The sequence below is a fragment of the Podarcis bocagei genome (assembly GCF_964188305.1).
Source record: "Podarcis bocagei genome assembly, chromosome: 11".
Lineage (NCBI taxonomy): Eukaryota > Metazoa > Chordata > Lepidosauria > Squamata > Lacertidae > Podarcis > Podarcis bocagei.
Genome location: NC_138136.1, coordinates 28,235,679 through 28,251,827, shown reverse-complemented (window position 1 = coordinate 28,251,827; position 16,149 = coordinate 28,235,679). Strand labels below are relative to the sequence as shown.

The following is a 16,149-nucleotide window of genomic DNA, read 5'->3' as shown; positions in this document are numbered from 1 at the left end:
TTCTAAGCATCTAGGTATGCTTGCCTAAAGAAGAATGCTTTTAGCAGGTGCCCAAAAAGAGTCTAGCAAAGGCAAGTGCTTTGTTGCAATAGGCGGGGAGTTCTAAAGTGCAGGTTCCTAATATATTTTTATTAGCTAGGTTTTGTACAGGGGAATCTATTATCACATGCCACATTCAGACAGAATGGGAGTGAATAGAAACACAGGAAGCTGTATGATGCTGAGCCAGACCAACTGGTCCAGCTACCTGAGTATCATCTTTCTACAATGAGTGGAAGCATCTCTCCAGGATTTCAGACAAGGATATCTCCCAACCCTACCTAGAGATGCTGAAGACTGAGCCAGGGACCTCCTTCTGCATGCAAAGCAGATGCTCTACTACTTGGTCATCCCTCAGAGGCTTGGGTGACATGGCCTGTGGGTGGATAGGTTCCATAGGACAGGGAAGGCAGATGTGACCTATCTGTTTACACTTGTTCATTTTCCATGGTCACTGGCATTTTGTCTATTGTATTTTTGCCAGCATTCCCATTTGTTGTTTCTTAATTTGTCATGCCTGATGGGGTGATTTTGTTTGATGTCAGTTCGTTACTATTTTGCATACTAATTACCTTTAAACTCAAACAAATAGAGATTGCAATACATTCTCTCCTCTTGGATGAGTTACGCATATTCTCTCTCATTAAGCAGAGGCTGTTAGATCACAAATTTCAAAAACTTTACCGCACTAAGTGAAGCGTAGGTGATAACAGCAAGAACCTTTATTGAACCACAGAGCTGAACAACAGGGACAAAGCAACTGCTTATATACATTTCTGAGGGCCTGGGCCACTCCTACTCCCAACGTGACTGGCTGTCTAAACTTCCAAGCTGTGAATCTTGACTCAGAGTTTGAGGGTCAATGGCAGAGGCCCACATCCTGAAATGTTCTGTGATTGGATATCAATGTATTGAATCAGAACACAGGAACTCATAATTCTTAATCCAGACTCAAGCTCAGGCAAACACAGACCACCGAATGCATAACACTAAGCCCATCTGTATGCTCATCTGTTTACTTAGGTTTGTGCCCAACTATTTTTATAATTTAGATACCCCTTTGTATCATAGAGTTTTTATGTTAGCCCATTCAAATGCATTCCTCTCATTTGTACTGTCTGGAAGGTTCCAAAAAATACCCTTCCAGAATAGACTTTGCTCTTGTGGTATGAATACACAAGATGCAACATACCATGTAATTATGGACTGCCCCCTCTTCAACACACTTCGGAGAAACCTACTGGTGACTCCTTTAAAGCTTAAAGTATCTACTTGCAAAGAATTTGTCATCCAATGTCTGTTGACAGGTGACTATTGAGATTGTGTCAGGATAATTAGCTGAGATTTTTTAAAGTCAAATTTTAAACTACTTAACAGTTATTTAATGGTGGCTATTGAGTATTTTATGTTTTCAATGTGTCTGGATTACCAATGTTTTATAGATTCCCCCCCCTCTTTTATGATTTTATTGTCTAAATTATGCCAATAAAGGCTAAATGAATAACTGAGTGCATCCTCCATATATGAAAGCAAACTCTTTGTTTATGTGGACATTAGATTAACTGACACTGTTGGCATTTCTGCAAGCCGTTTAGTAAATGGAGGTTATATTGCCCTATAAGTGGGCTGTAGTTGGTTTGATTAGTTCATCTGAAGCTCATGATTAATAATGTTTTCTTGCCCTTGTAAAGGTCTTACAGATAATACTTCAAATAAAGATGTCAGCAGAGAACACAACTGAGCCGATTAAATACCTTGACAAGTAAGTTAGTCATCTAGGATTTCCATCATTTAAGATACCATTCATTTGACATAAATTGTTAAGGCAAACAAGACTTTGTGATGATGTTCATCATTACTAAAGAATGTGACATTGCTAAGAGCTGTTGACAACATTCAATATGCAAAGTCTGTCTTTTGTTCATATTGCAGATATTTTCCTCAACTTTGTCAAAGTGTTTTAACTAGTTGATGTACAAATTCTTTATAGACAATTATTTATATCCCACTTTTCAGAATGGCTCACTTAAAAAGCAAGCAAACAAAAGTTCCATAAATCTCTCTGCAGGTTCTGATACTCTTTGGGCAATCTGAGATACCATAGTAGAAATAAAAAGCGTTTTTTAAAGTACAGTATAGCTGAACTAAAATTTGAATTTTTGAAGTCAAAGAAAACCCTCTTTGCGGGTTTTGAGAACAACCTTGAAGCATTCATGATGGCACAGCTAGAAATAAATCATAGCATGGTTCCTGATAAAAAGTAGTGAAAGCCAGAGAAAAACAAGCTGAGCTGAGCTAAAGGTATAAACCTCACACATTTCCACAGGCTGCTGTTTCTCAGGAAGCAAGGTCATTGCAGTAGGTTATCATTTACATTCTTCTCAGATACAAATTTCACAAGGTCAACAAGCATAAATAATTTATCCATGTTTCATGTATGGGTTCCTGCAACCAGTCACTCTGACACCTGCTGTCACATTTCTCATAAGAAATAGAATTAGTAGAAACACAGGTAGTAAGAGTAACCAGCGTTTTCCAAAGGAATGAAGTATTGGCTAGTCTGGCTATGTTTGGGTTCACTGTGTTTATATGATACAAGAATCTGATTTGGTTTCTATCTGTGAAAAACAGAACCCCTTTGCCCGTGTTGGAGGAGACTCAGCTGCATTTATTTACTTAAGCTCTGGGAGGAAAGCAGTGCTGGAAAAGAGATATGCAACTATTTGGCAGAATTTCAGTGCTCTTGAAATCATGTCCTTGAGCCCATGGAATCTGCTGGGAATGAAGCAGTTAGCTGCATGTTGCAAGGCTCATGACATGCACATTTCTAGGTCCAAATTATTTTTTGTTTATATTTGTTGCCTCTAAAGTTGTTGGCATCCGTCTGTCTCGAGAGACAATAGGGGTGAATTCAAACTTATTTTCATTCCACTTTTCAGATTTGAGCCTCAAACCAGCTGGGGATCTGTTGCTCACTTTTGCCAAAAAAGGGCTTAGCTATATTGCAGGTTGCCTCTTCAATGTGGCTGACTTCCATGAGTCATTAACCTGCACCAGGTTGGTGGACAAGCCAGGATACATGGTCCTGACAGTCCAGCTTGCGAGGCCCAAGATTTCTTTACTCTGTTGCCTGGTGCAGTGGTTCAGTCTGCTTGTCAAGTTATACTCTAAGCTACACATGCCCATTGAAGCAGGTGGACAGTGGCGGGTCTGCACCGTATTGACCGGGATCTGCCTGGCTTAAGATGGGCGGTAGCTGACCAGTGAGACACAATGATCTCTCTCCCACTGACAAAGGCAACCTGTAGCGTTGGTCCCTTATGCCTGTCTGGTTGAGCTTATAACTTGTAGCTGCTGCCTCCCACATTGTTTTTGCTGCATTAGCAGCACTGAAGCAACCTCTCCAGGGAGCAAGCCTGGGCAGTGTATATGGAAGTCCTGGGCTGCCCAGACGACAAGACCCCTTCTAGGCCTCACTGATGTAATCCAAAAGAAAACAAAATAGTACATTTTATACCAACTTAGCTGCAGGAGTTGCCAGAAGGAGGCACAAAAGATGCCATCCAACCGCCTTAGGGACTCCACTCTGGAATTGTGTAGGGTTTACTCCTCTGTCTTTCTTTTCCCCAAAGATATCCTGAATGGCAGCAGATAGAGATTATTTCTCAGAGGTTACTCCCAAAGCCTTTCTCACAAATGAGTATAGGCAAAAGGCAGTGGAGGTTTAAGGCCAGAGTTTTCCTCCTGGGTGGGCTACCTTCCCAGGTTAGCAAGCCCCACCTGCCCCTCATTTCCCTCTACAGCACGTGCAGATGCACTATTGATCTTGTCCGCTCCATCCACTGGAGCCTCTCTTCACATGCAGGGGGTAACAAGTCCCTAACTCACTGAGAGTTTAAACCCATCAGCTGCCCACACCTGGTTTAGCTGACCAGTAATACTACTTTCCCAGGGTGTGGGTGCTAGCACATGCTGACAGCTTCTAGGAGCCACAGGTGACAGCTGAGTGTAGAGTGGGAACCAAAGGTGTATGAGGTGTCAGGGAGGGGCAGTGCCTCTGGTGGGGAGCATGTCATGCTTCCTCGGGGGTAGTTTGACCACCTTTGGCCGCCCTCTGCACTCAGCTCTTGCCTCTAACAAATATGGGTGTAAATAATTTGTCTTATGGCAACTGGGACATGCTCTAATGAAACTGCTAGAGCCATTCATTCTTCAGCCATTAAGATTTTGGAGCTGGAGCCAGAGATGGATACTCTATTCCATATGGACTGATCCCCTGAAAAATTAATGTGATTTGGCACTGCTACTGTCAATTTGAAATCACGCCAGCAGACCAACTCTGCATTTTTATTACAGCTCCTAGCATTAATTGTTTCAGCTCAAGATCTGGACATAACACAAATGTCATGGATGTTTTATAATGCACAATTCTGCTGTCAAAGTATCAAGCCCAGGTGATCTAAAATTTGTAACACTGCTTGCTGGAATGGCTTTTTTAAAATGCATTTTTTTTTGGTAGACATTTTCAAAATAGTTTTCTAATTTTCAAGTATTTTCTTTAAGAAATTTCTAATACCTCTTGTTTTTAATTGTTAAATAATAAATTTAAATTTAGGGTTTGATCTTTCCAGCACCAGTGTGTGACCCTCCCTTTTAAGGGTATCCTTTGCTAGAGGCAAGATAAGATATGCCAGTCCTTGTTCCAAAATCTGCTGGACAAATCTGACTAGCAACGAGTGATCTGTTTTGCCCACAATTTGCCCAGTTAGTTTATGAAGCCAGAAAGCAAGACTGTGTGTCACTTCTATTCTGATAGTTGGCAATGTCAGGGGACTCCACACACATAACCCCCAGGAGGTACATGAGGAAACGTTATAGCTTAGTGATAGAGCATCTGTTTCGTATGCAGATGAGGCCCAGGTTCAATCCCTGGCATCTCCAGGAAGAACTGGGAGACATCACCGTCTGAAATCCTGGAAAGGCACTGACAGTCCACATAGACACAGAGGCTGCTGTAGAGCAGTGATCCGCCATCAATAGAAAATTGCATTGACAGCTTTCTTACATTTTTATTTTTCACAGCATTTTTACAATTGATGTAGATCCAGCCTAAGCTAACATGAACACTGACAATGCTCTGACTTCAATTGAGGCAGCTTCCTATATTCCTATGATAATGGCAGGCCAAAGTGGAGGGTGGGTATCTTCAAAGTACCGTATTTTTCTGTGTATAACACGCCCCCTATTTTTGGGGACACAAATTTAAGAAAATTGGGGGAGATTGCCAAAAGTTGTTGAGCTTTTTTGGGGAGGATTGCCCAGGGTTCTTGAGCTTTTTTCAAGGGAAATGCTGAAAATCACTAACCCAACTGACAAACACTGACAATTGCTCACGTCACTGAAGCCAACATGTGTCTGCCTGCTCACCAATGGCAGACAGCAATCGCAACCCGTATTGCCAAAGCGGCAGCCCTTGACACAGCAACCAATCACCCACCCAATTACCACAGCAGCAGCCAATCCAAAACAGCACTTGACGCAGCCCCCAATCACCCCCAAAAAACCACTTACAAGCTACTGCTCGCGGCTGCAACCAATCACCCATCCCCCCCACGCACTATCCGTATATAAGATGACACCCCCCTTTTGACTTTATTTTTGAGTAAAAAAACTTCATCTTATACAGTCATACCTTGGGTTGAATGTGCTTCGGGATGAGTGCGTTCGAGTTGTGCTCCGCGGCAACCCGAAAGTAACGGAGTGTGTTACTTCCGAGTTTTGCCGCTTGGGCATGTGCAGACACTCAAAATGACGTCATGCGCATACACAGAAGCACCGAAACGTGGCATGCGCAGACGCGAGGACACGGATTACGTTTGCTTCTAGATGTGAACGGGGCTCTGGAACGGATCCCGTTCGCATCTAGAGGTACCACTGTACATGGAAAAGTACAGTAATTTATATTATGTCTCTATCATGGTGAAGATACCTTGTAAATGAATGTGTTTAGTGCAGTATGTAAGGAAATAAAAACACATTTGGTTCCTATACTCTGTAAAAGGTAAAGAGTAAAGGGACCCCTGACCGTTAGGTCCAGTCGTGGATGACTCTGGGATTGACATATTTCAAAAAGTAAAAGCCAGGACACCCCGGATTTTTATTTTATTTTTTTACAAAAATCCCCCAAAAAACCAACGCCTAAGATCCAGGACAAAGCGCCGCCTTTCGAAAATTCCCCCCAGACATCAATTCTGCCTTTGAAATCCCAGTAATGTCCAGGGAAAATGTCTGGACATATGGCAGCCCTAGTTTAGGCAAGCCTATCCAAACATGAAGAGGTTACGTGTGTTTTAATATGTTTTCAGCTTATTGTTGATTTAAGTTTCTGAATGATTTCAAATGTGTTTTTTAACATTATGTTCTTTAAAATTTTAATGTTTCATTTTATTTTACTGTAAACTGCTTATTTAGATTCAAGCATTGTATAAATTTTGTTAAAAAGATAGGTATGAAGTGAGGGCGGGGAGGGGGGGGGATTACAACAACCTGAATACACTTTACCTTTCTTATTTTACACTGCTGTCATAGCTGGGCATTCTAATATATGCCTTACCTTTAACTCCATAACCTTATAACTCATTCGGTTTCTTGTTGGACAGGAGTCAGAGCCAGCCTTTCCTGCCTACGATTCCGCATGTTTCTGGAAGCAGAGTGCATTCCCTTGAAGACCGGCTGTCCAACCAGGAGAGGACCACAGCTGTCCTCCTGGATCAGGCCTTTCGGATCAAAGATGGCCTCGTTTCTTACCTTCATGGAAACAAAGGCGTTCAGCAAGGGGAGACAGCAGCACGCCAGCTCCTGGAGAACCACATACAGACGATCACAAGCATAGTTAAAAAGCTGAGCCACGACATAGAGGTACCACCACCGCAGTTGTGTTTGCCATTGCTGACAATTTGTTAAAGCTCTGGTTTATTCAGTAGCTATGTTGTGTTCAGCTCCAGATGGGTTTACTTAAGATTAAGTTACTTATAAAATATGCATATCTTTGTTCTCCCCAGGAGGCAGCAAGTCTAGCCAGCTAGCTGCCAACATCTGCTTTTTGCACCGACTCCTGAATGCAAATTACCTGGGAGCGATGATGATCACCGTTAGGACAGGGGAAGCCTCAAAGGACAGATTCTGACTTGTTGCTCAGATACATCTCTTACCCCCAAACCAGGGGAAAGAGGGATTTGGGTAGAAGAACTTTGATTCTCATTCCCCCATAACTCATCACAGAATTTGGCTGTTGCTTATAATATATATTCAAAAATGGTACATGCAGGCTTTAAGATCTATGTACAGTCGTACCTTGGTTCTCGAACGGAATCTGTTCTGGAAGTCCATTCGACTTCCGAAAATGTTCGAAAACCAAGGTGTGGCTTCTGATTGGCTGCAGGAGCTTCCTGCACTCAATCAGAAGCCGTGGAAGCTGCGTTGGACATTCGGCATCCAAAAGCATTTGCAAACCAGAACACTCACTTCTGGGTTTGCGGCGTTCGGGAGCCAAAGCGTTCGAGTCACCAAGGTAAAATATGTACTAGTTTATCTTCAAAGGCATTTTCAGCTGAGTATCCAGAAAGGTAATTTTGACTCTCTTTTCTTTGCACTTTGGCCCCTAGAATTCAGAGACGGTGTCGTCATTTTGATTCTTTCTCCATGTTTAAGTAATAATAATAATAATAATAATAAATTTATTATTTGTACCCCGCCCATCTGGCTGGGTTTTCCCCAGCCATTCTGGGCGGCTTCCAACAAAGATGAAAAATACACTAAAATGTCACATATTAAAAACTTCCCTGAACAGGGCTGCCTTCAGATGTCTTCTGAATGTCAGGTAGTTGTTTATCGCTTTGACATCTGATGGGAGGGCGTTCCACAGGGTGGGCGCCACTACCGAGAAGGCCCTCTGCCTGGTTCCCTGTAACTTGGCCTCTCGCAGTGAGGGAACCGCCAGAAGGCCCTCGGAGCTGGACCTCAGTGTCCAGGCAGAACGATGGGGGTGGAGACGCTCCTTCAGATATACTGGACCGAGGCCGTTTAGGGCTTTAAAGGTCAGCACCAACACTTTGAATTGTGCTCGGAAACGTACTGGGAGCCAATGTAGGTCTTTCAAGACCGGTGTTATATGGTCTCGGTGGCCGCTCCCAGTCACCAGTCTAGCTGCCGCATTCTGGATTAGTTGTAGTTTCCGGGTCACCTGCAAAGGTAGCCCCACGTAGAGCGCATTGCAGTAGTCCAAGCGGGAGATAACCAGAGCATGCACCATTCTGGCAAGACAGTCTGCAGGCAGATAGGGTCTCAGCCTACGTACCAGATGGAGCTGGTAAACAGCTGCCCTGGATACAGATTTGACCTGTGCCTCCATGGACAGCTGTGAGTCCAAAATGACTCCCAGGCTGCACACCTGGTCCTTCAGGGGCACAGTTACCCCATTCAGGACCAGGGAATCCTCCACACCTGCCCGCCTCCTGTCCCCCCAAAACAGTACTTCTGTCTTGTCAGGATTCAACTTCAATCTGTTAGCCGCCATCCATCCTCTAACCGCCTCCAGGCACTCACACAGGACCTTCACCACCTTCACTGGTTCTGATTTAAAAGAGAGGTAGAGCTGGGTATCATCCGCATACTGATGAACACCCAGCCCAAACCCCCTGATGATCTCTCCCAGTGGCTGCATGTAAATGTTTAAAAGCATGGGGGAGAGGACAGAACCCTGAGGCACCCCACAAGTGAGAGCCCAGGGGTCTGAACACTCATCCCCCACCACCACTTTATGAAAACGGCCCAGGAGGAAGGAGCGGAACCACTGTATGACAGTGCCCCCAGCTCCCAGCCCCTCAAGACGGTCCAGAAGGATGTTATGGTCGATGGTATCAAACGCCGCTGAGAGATCCAGCAGAACTAGGAAACAGCTCTCACCTTTGTCCCTAGCCCGCCGGAGATCATCAACCAGTGCGATCAAGGCAGTTTCAGTCCCATGATGAGGCCTGAATCCCGACTGGAAGGGATCCAAATGGTCCGCTTCTTCCAGGCGTGCCTGGAGTTGTTCAGCAACCACTCGCTCAATCACCTTGCCCAAGAATGGAAGATTTGAGACTGGGCGATAATTGGCCATCGTGGCCGCATCTAAAGATGGGTTTTTAAGAAGCGGTTTAATAACTGCCTCTTTCAGCGGGTCTGGGAAGGCTCCCTCATGGAGGGAAGCATTCACCACCCCACGAAGCCCATCGCCCAGTCCTTCCTGGCTAGCTTTTATAAGCCAGGATGGGCAAGGATCCAGGAGACAGGTGGTTAGCTTCACTCGTCCAAGCAGCCTGTCCACATCCTTGGAGGTAACAGGTTAGAATTGATCCCACGCAACTTGACTAGACAGGACACTAGCACTCTCCTGCCCTGGCCCTGCTCCCACGGTGGAGTCTACTTCTTCCCAAATCTGAGCGATTTTATCTGCAAAAATCTTTGCAAAATCATTGCAGGAGATCATGTGGCCTGTACTGGGCCCAGATGTCGCAGGTGGTTCCGCTAAATTGTGAACCACCTGAAAAAGTCTCCTGCTGCTGTTTTCTGCAGATGCAATAGAGGCGGCGAAGAAAGTCTTCTTAGCCTTCGCTATCGCCACTTGGTAGGCTCGACGTTGAGCTCTAACCTGTGTCCGGTCAGATTCGGAATGAGTTATCCACCACCAGCGCTCTAGCCGTCTCAACGATTGTTTCATTGCCCTCAGATCCGTGGAAAACCACGGGGCTGTCCGGGCTCCATGCAATCGGAGAGGGCGCTTCGGAGCCAAACAGTCAATAGCCCTGGTTAACTCCACATTCCAGCGGGCCACCAGGGAATCGGCTGAAAGGCCATCAACATGGGATAAAGCATCCCCTACCACTCTCTGGAAACCATTTGGATCCATTAAGTGGCGGGGGCGGAGCATCCGAATTGGTCCCACCTCCCTGCAGAGGGGATGGGTTGCAGAGAAGTCCAGTTGCACCAGGAAGTGATCTGACCATGGCACTTCTTTCGTTTCGCTTTTACTTAGTCTTAGATCACCAACATCCATAGAGGTGAACACCAGGTCTAAGGCATGCCCGTGGCTATGGGTTGGGCCAGACTTATTCAGGGACAGCCCCATGGAGGCCATGCTTTCCACGAAGTCCCGAGCGGCCCCTTGTAAGGTCATGTCGGCATGGAAGTTAAAATCCCCTAGGACAACCAAGCTAGGTGTCTCCAGGAGAACATCCGCTACGACCTGAAGTAGCTCGGACAGGGAATCCTTGGTGCAGCGGGGAGGTCGGTACACCAAAAGGAATCCTGTACTGCCCCTATTGCCAAACTTCCAGAACATGCACTCGGAAAACTGGGTCTTCCCAATAGGACGCTGGTGCAAACTAATGACTTCCTAAAAATCACTGCAACCCCCTCCCCGCCCATATGACCTGGGTTGCTGTGCATAAGAGAAACCTGGTGGACAAGCAGCGGCAAGGACAGGCCCGTCTGCTTCATCCAACCAAGTCTCTGTCACACATGCCAGGTCAAGTCCTCCACGCAACTTGACTAGACAGGACTCTAGCACTCTCCCGCCCTGGCCCTGCTCCCACGGTGGAGTCTACTTCTTCCCGAATCTGAGCGATTTTATCTGCAAAAAACTTTGCAAAATCATTGCAGGAGATCATGTGGCCCGTACTGCCTAAGTGATAGGCGATGATTCTCCAAAGCACCTAGACCAGAGCTTTCCAAACTTTTCATGCTGGTGGCACACTTTTCAGACATGCATCATTTCATGTGACACAGTAATTCAGTTTTACTAGCAAACCAGAGGTTAAACTAACCCCTTTCCAGCCCCAGAAGGAGCGCTGGGAGACTTCACGCGACACACCTACACACTGCAGCCAACACACTAACGTGTTGTGACACAGTTTGGAAAGCTCTGACTTAGACTCTAGCCTTCCTGAAACATTTTAGGGCCCTTGTGTCTTTGCCCCATAACAATAATCCAGGAAGCATTCCCTGGTACAGCTCAAACACTAGAGAAACACCAGCAACACCCCCCCCCATCCCCAGAGCTTAAAAATTTAAAACTGTGAGGTGGCAGAATTATGGACTATAGCCTTTCAAATTGCGGGTGGGGAATGTTTCTCCATACTCTATTGATGAAAAAACTCCCTACATGTACTATATGTTTCTGGACCTTCCTCAAGTTTTTTTTTTTTTGGGATTTTACACCCAGCTTCCCTCATACCTTATGTTTTGCTTACAGATTATTGTGGTTTTCTCTTCTTCCATGCATGGAACTGGGTGTTAATTGGGGGCCAGGTAGTTGCAATCCCCCACCCCACCCTCTTGAGTCGAGACATTTATTTTACCCACACACAAACTTAGCATCTAAAAAACTGTCATAATAATGAAATATTTCCTGGCACAAAGGTTGTTTTTAATTAGCCTCTTTTGCACTGGAAGAAGAGACTGCCATAATAACCATGAATTTGGATCCTGGCAGAGTTGGCCACCAGGGAGACTGTAAGCTAACAACCCTATTCTCAGAGTCACAGCAACTATACTGATGGAAGCATTAATGATATTCCACATGAGGAGGTAAATTGAGTAGAGTCATAAAGGCACGATGGATTTCTTTAGTTTGTCCTGCTACTTGCTAAGCAATCAGCACTTCTATATTATATAAAATAACAAAACCATTAGGAGGACAGACACATTCTGATAGAGTATTTCAAATTATGGGGAGATTCAGCATAATTAAAAATGTTTTAAAAGAGTACTTAAACATTGTTGTTTCAGTTATATTCATGAAATAATAATGAATCACTTAGAACAAAGTTAAAGGCAGGCAAGGAGAGAATGTTCTCTATTCCCACACACTCATGAATTAACAGCTTTATAGTGGAGTGAGACAGCAACCAATGTTTCCCTTTGGTTTCAGATAGTACATGGGTAGACAAGTCTAAAAAGCCCAGGACACAAATTTTCACGGCCCTCTAGCAGCTATAGTGGCTAATTTATCAGAAGTAATGTATTTTGCATTAACACTGGAAGTTTTTACTAGATTCTGACCAAACTAAGCCTCCTAGAGCAAAATAAACACCAGGTTTACCCCCCCTCAAAATCATAGAACCATAGAATTATACAATTGGAAGGTATCCCCAAAGGTCATCTAGCCCAACCCCCTGCAAATATGACCATAAAGCCTTCATCCCAGCCTTATTTGATTTAACAGCATCAAACATGAAAGAAAATACAATACTCAGAGTGTACTTCCTGTTTCAGAGAGAGAAACACCCCTCTCACTGTATATAGCTCTCATGATTCACACCGTCACTGAAGAAAATAAATAAAATGTCTCATCTGGGCCTGAGTGTTACATATAACAGAGTGCCAGAAGTATCAGCCACATTAACAAATGTACTGTGTGAACAATACAGGGGGAAACATTGACTTGTCGACCCATGTAGTATCTGGAACCAAAGTGGCACATTGATGGCCAGGTGTGAAATATTTTGGCATTATTTTCAGCTCTCCCACCCCACTATTAGCATTTAGTCCTTAGGTGGCGAACTTGTGGCACAGACAGTACCAGTAACACAGCTTTGTGATATTCTTAGGCAGCCTACAGCCTGGCTATGCATGCCTTCGCTGTTGATAGCTAACAGCAATATATTTCTTAAAATTAAGTTTCTGGGCAGCTCTAGAGGCACACACTATGGTCCAATTAAGGTATAACAGAAGCCATGGTTTCCTGCTATCTGAATGAACTATGGTGAGCCTTGTACTCACATGCTCCCCCTCCCCTTTCACCTTTCATTGCCATGAGAATGGAAATAATGGTTTGTCTAAAGTTGATTTGTTAAAAGAAGCCAGGATAAATTTCAGAGCCTGGGTTGTTCAGGGCGCAAACAACTCCAATTCATATAGTGGGAAATGATGATTTCCCCTTACATCTGAACCAGACCAAATGTCTTGCCTTTAGGGAGATGGGTGTGAGGAATGTAGTGTGGTTTCAAGGAACTTTCCTCCTAGCTTTGGCCTTCCTGCTTTCAGGTTATGCACAGCCTCCCTTCTTTCCATTTGGACCACAGCAAAGTCCCCATTTCCACAGTACAAACTGCTCTACACTTTCATTATTCAGCTGCCACTATGCTGTCAGACCTAGTTTATTCATCCATTGGATTGTTTGGTTTGGAGACCAGTTCACTTGCCAGGGAAAATATAAATAATGTGATTAGGGCCTTAGGAACCTTCCCCATATCTCAAGATTCTATATTGAATGTCGGCAATATGGATGAAAATTGTATACACAAAGACAGGCAGATATTGGAAGCTTCGACAGTGTGGGACCAAAGGTACCACCAGGTCTGAGGAACGTGATAATCTCTAAGGTAAAGGAATTGCCTTAGCCCATTAAAAATGTAAACCAGTGCAGACTCAGCTGCTCTTTAGCTTCCAGTGTAAGGCCCCCCCATTTTAAGTAATAACAGCAGTTTGTGTGTTTGTATAACACGTGTTCTTATGTTGTGAACCACCACCCTGCAACCTTCTGATGATGGAATACAAATTTAATAAATAATAATAAAAGCAACAACAATAATTTGTATAAAACAATAAACTGAACACGTATTGGTACAGTCCTTTGCAATTCTGCTCAAATTATAGGTTCTGGAGAGGCAAATAAAATCAAGAGATGATGCAACATCAGGAACTAACTTCGCTATGCAGAGTCTAGACCATAAACACTTGCAGGGAGTTGGAGATCTACGTGGAAGAGTAGCTAGGTAAGTTTGACATACTCTATTAAGGGAAACCTACCTCAACAATATTTGCACCTTGGCTCACATTTACAACATCCTGGGCTGGGGACCCAAATACCTGAAGGAGCACCACTAGTTTTATCATCATACCTGCACCTTCAGATTTTTGGAAGAGGCCCTTCTCTGTGTTCCACCGTGGGGGCAGATGCATTGTGTGGCGACACAAGAAAGAACCTTCTCCATACAAACACCCCAACCCTAAAACGGAGTGTCCTTAAACAAAGCACATTACAATAACAAAACTACATGTTACATTAAATGTGTGGTTTGCCACCTTCTCTCTATGTGTGGTGGTGGATAGAGGCTGATCCAAATCAGAATTGGTGCTGGTGGCATAGGGATTTACGTTACACCAGCACCATGGACCTGATGAAAATTGCTCCTCTCAGCACCATTTGCTCTCCATAGGAAGCTGCTACTTGCCCAAAAGAACCTTCTCCCCTGGGTCAAATAGCTTCGGCATGCAGTGGCAATGATCAGTATCACAGCATCTGGGGGAAGTGTAGATCCCATGCCATTGCCATGGTGCTGAAACACGTAGGCCACTGCTGGCGGCTTCTTTTTTTAAGGGGGGGAACACAAGTGATTTAATGTATCATGTAGTTTTGAAGTTTTCCTCTAATACCTTGGTTTTATAATCGAAGACTCCCATTTGTAGAACGCTGAACTGGTGCCTCTTAAGTTCAAAGCTGGAGGAAGTGTTCTGTACATGTTGTTGCACATCACCCCAGTTTCTGAGCAGTGAAAAATTCCAGGCATTCCAGGATCTTACCCAGGGCTCGTGTTTCCTTTTGGAAGTGGCACACAGCCAAGACTGTGGAGTCTTCCTGATATATGGTTTATTTACACATATATACCACCTGAGCCTCTGATGGAGGGGTTCACAGCATGAACACCCAAAAACCATCTTGTTCTCCCACAGCTACAGCCTTGGATTCAAACAGAAATCAAACATTGCTCTGACTCTCCAACTTGCTGCTTTACTTCTAGGTCACGTCACAGCCAAACTCTACTCCAGACTCCGGCACTATCTTCTAACTAACTGTGATCTGGGGGAGGGGCCCCACCCATTTGCTGCCTCACACAGAGTCCCGTTCCTTTGTTCCCTTTAATGGCCCATCACCCATGCTATCACTTCAACACAGGAAGTTGGCCTGGCTTATATTTTAACATTTGATGGATGCAGAAGGATCTCACACAGAGCCTATTTCCTCCACCCCAAACTTAAAATACTATGTTAAATTTTGGTATAAATATTGCCTCATTAATTAAACTCATGCAGTGAGAGGATTGATAAAAATAGAATTATTAGCATGAGAAGAAACAAGAAACAGGGATATGGGTTAAGTTACAATGGTGCTGCTTTGCAGGTGGTTACTGGGTTTTAAATAGACTGGAATTGGAAAGAGGCTTTTGGACAGAAACTACAGGAATTGCACTTTCAAGCTTTTATCCATGGATCACAGAAGCTGTCTTGATTTCACAAACTCCTTAGTCACAAGAGTAAAAAAAAAAAAAAGAAATTATTTATTGGCCTTGGAATGGTATTGGTGGGTCAGCTTTGTGTAGATCAAGTACACAAATATTAAGCAACATAGGAAAATGTGTGGTCGATGAAACTGAATTACCATTCAATACTTTTGCACAGATATCCCATCTGCCACGAGATCACCCCTTTTGGAGTAGTTATTGTACTTGGCTTGCGTATTTAATAGTGTCTCAAAGAGTGTGCATTATATTTTGGCCTTAAGGTTGGCACTGAAACACCATATTAGGAACTGCAGGGGATAAACAATTTAATATGTGACACTTTCCTATATAATTAACAGAGCAAGTAGTGATCTAAATAATTAGTGTTAGTTCCCTGGGTTATTTTATTAAAGTAAGGCCAATTTATTCCACCTTTTTTGTGAGAGTGAGATGAGCGAGCACAAATCTCTAAGCTCAGCACAACCTCCTGACATTGCAGCAATAAAGGCTGGCTTTAGTAGCTGTATTTAAGCAGTCAATTTTAAATGAGTAATTGCTCTTAGATTAAGCTATAGTACAAGGGAATGATTGATACCACATTATGAGCACTTTTTGCATATTGCTTGTTACTAGTGCTCTCTTATGGAAATGTTGAGCTAGCCTAATTTGAAATACTGAAAAACCTCTAGTACAAAAGCTGTTACTATGCTTGCTTAGGACCCGTCTCTACACATCTGAAAGCTTCTGAAAGCTACTTTTCCATGTTCAGGGAATATGCCCTTCTAGA

General features: G+C 43.9%; 1 protein-coding gene across 3 annotated transcripts in view; it reads left to right on the top strand.

Annotated features, from left to right (window-relative positions):
* The window catches only part of FAM81B (family with sequence similarity 81 member B), a 34,519-nt gene that overhangs the window by 4,171 nt on the left and 14,199 nt on the right, over nt 1-16,149 (top strand). For 2 of the 3 annotated variants that reach the window (XM_081212430.1, XM_081212431.1), the window contains 4 exons: nt 1,731-1,801; nt 5,122-5,235; nt 6,699-6,957; nt 13,738-13,856. In XM_081212430.1, the coding sequence (XP_081068556.1) occupies nt 5,159-5,235; nt 6,699-6,957; nt 13,738-13,856 (455 nt within the window). In that variant the 5' untranslated portion in view covers nt 1,731-1,801; nt 5,122-5,158. The remainder of the gene's footprint in view (nt 1-1,730; nt 1,802-5,121; nt 5,236-6,698; nt 6,958-13,737; nt 13,857-16,149) is intronic. The other variant, XM_081212432.1, reaches the window with a different exon arrangement.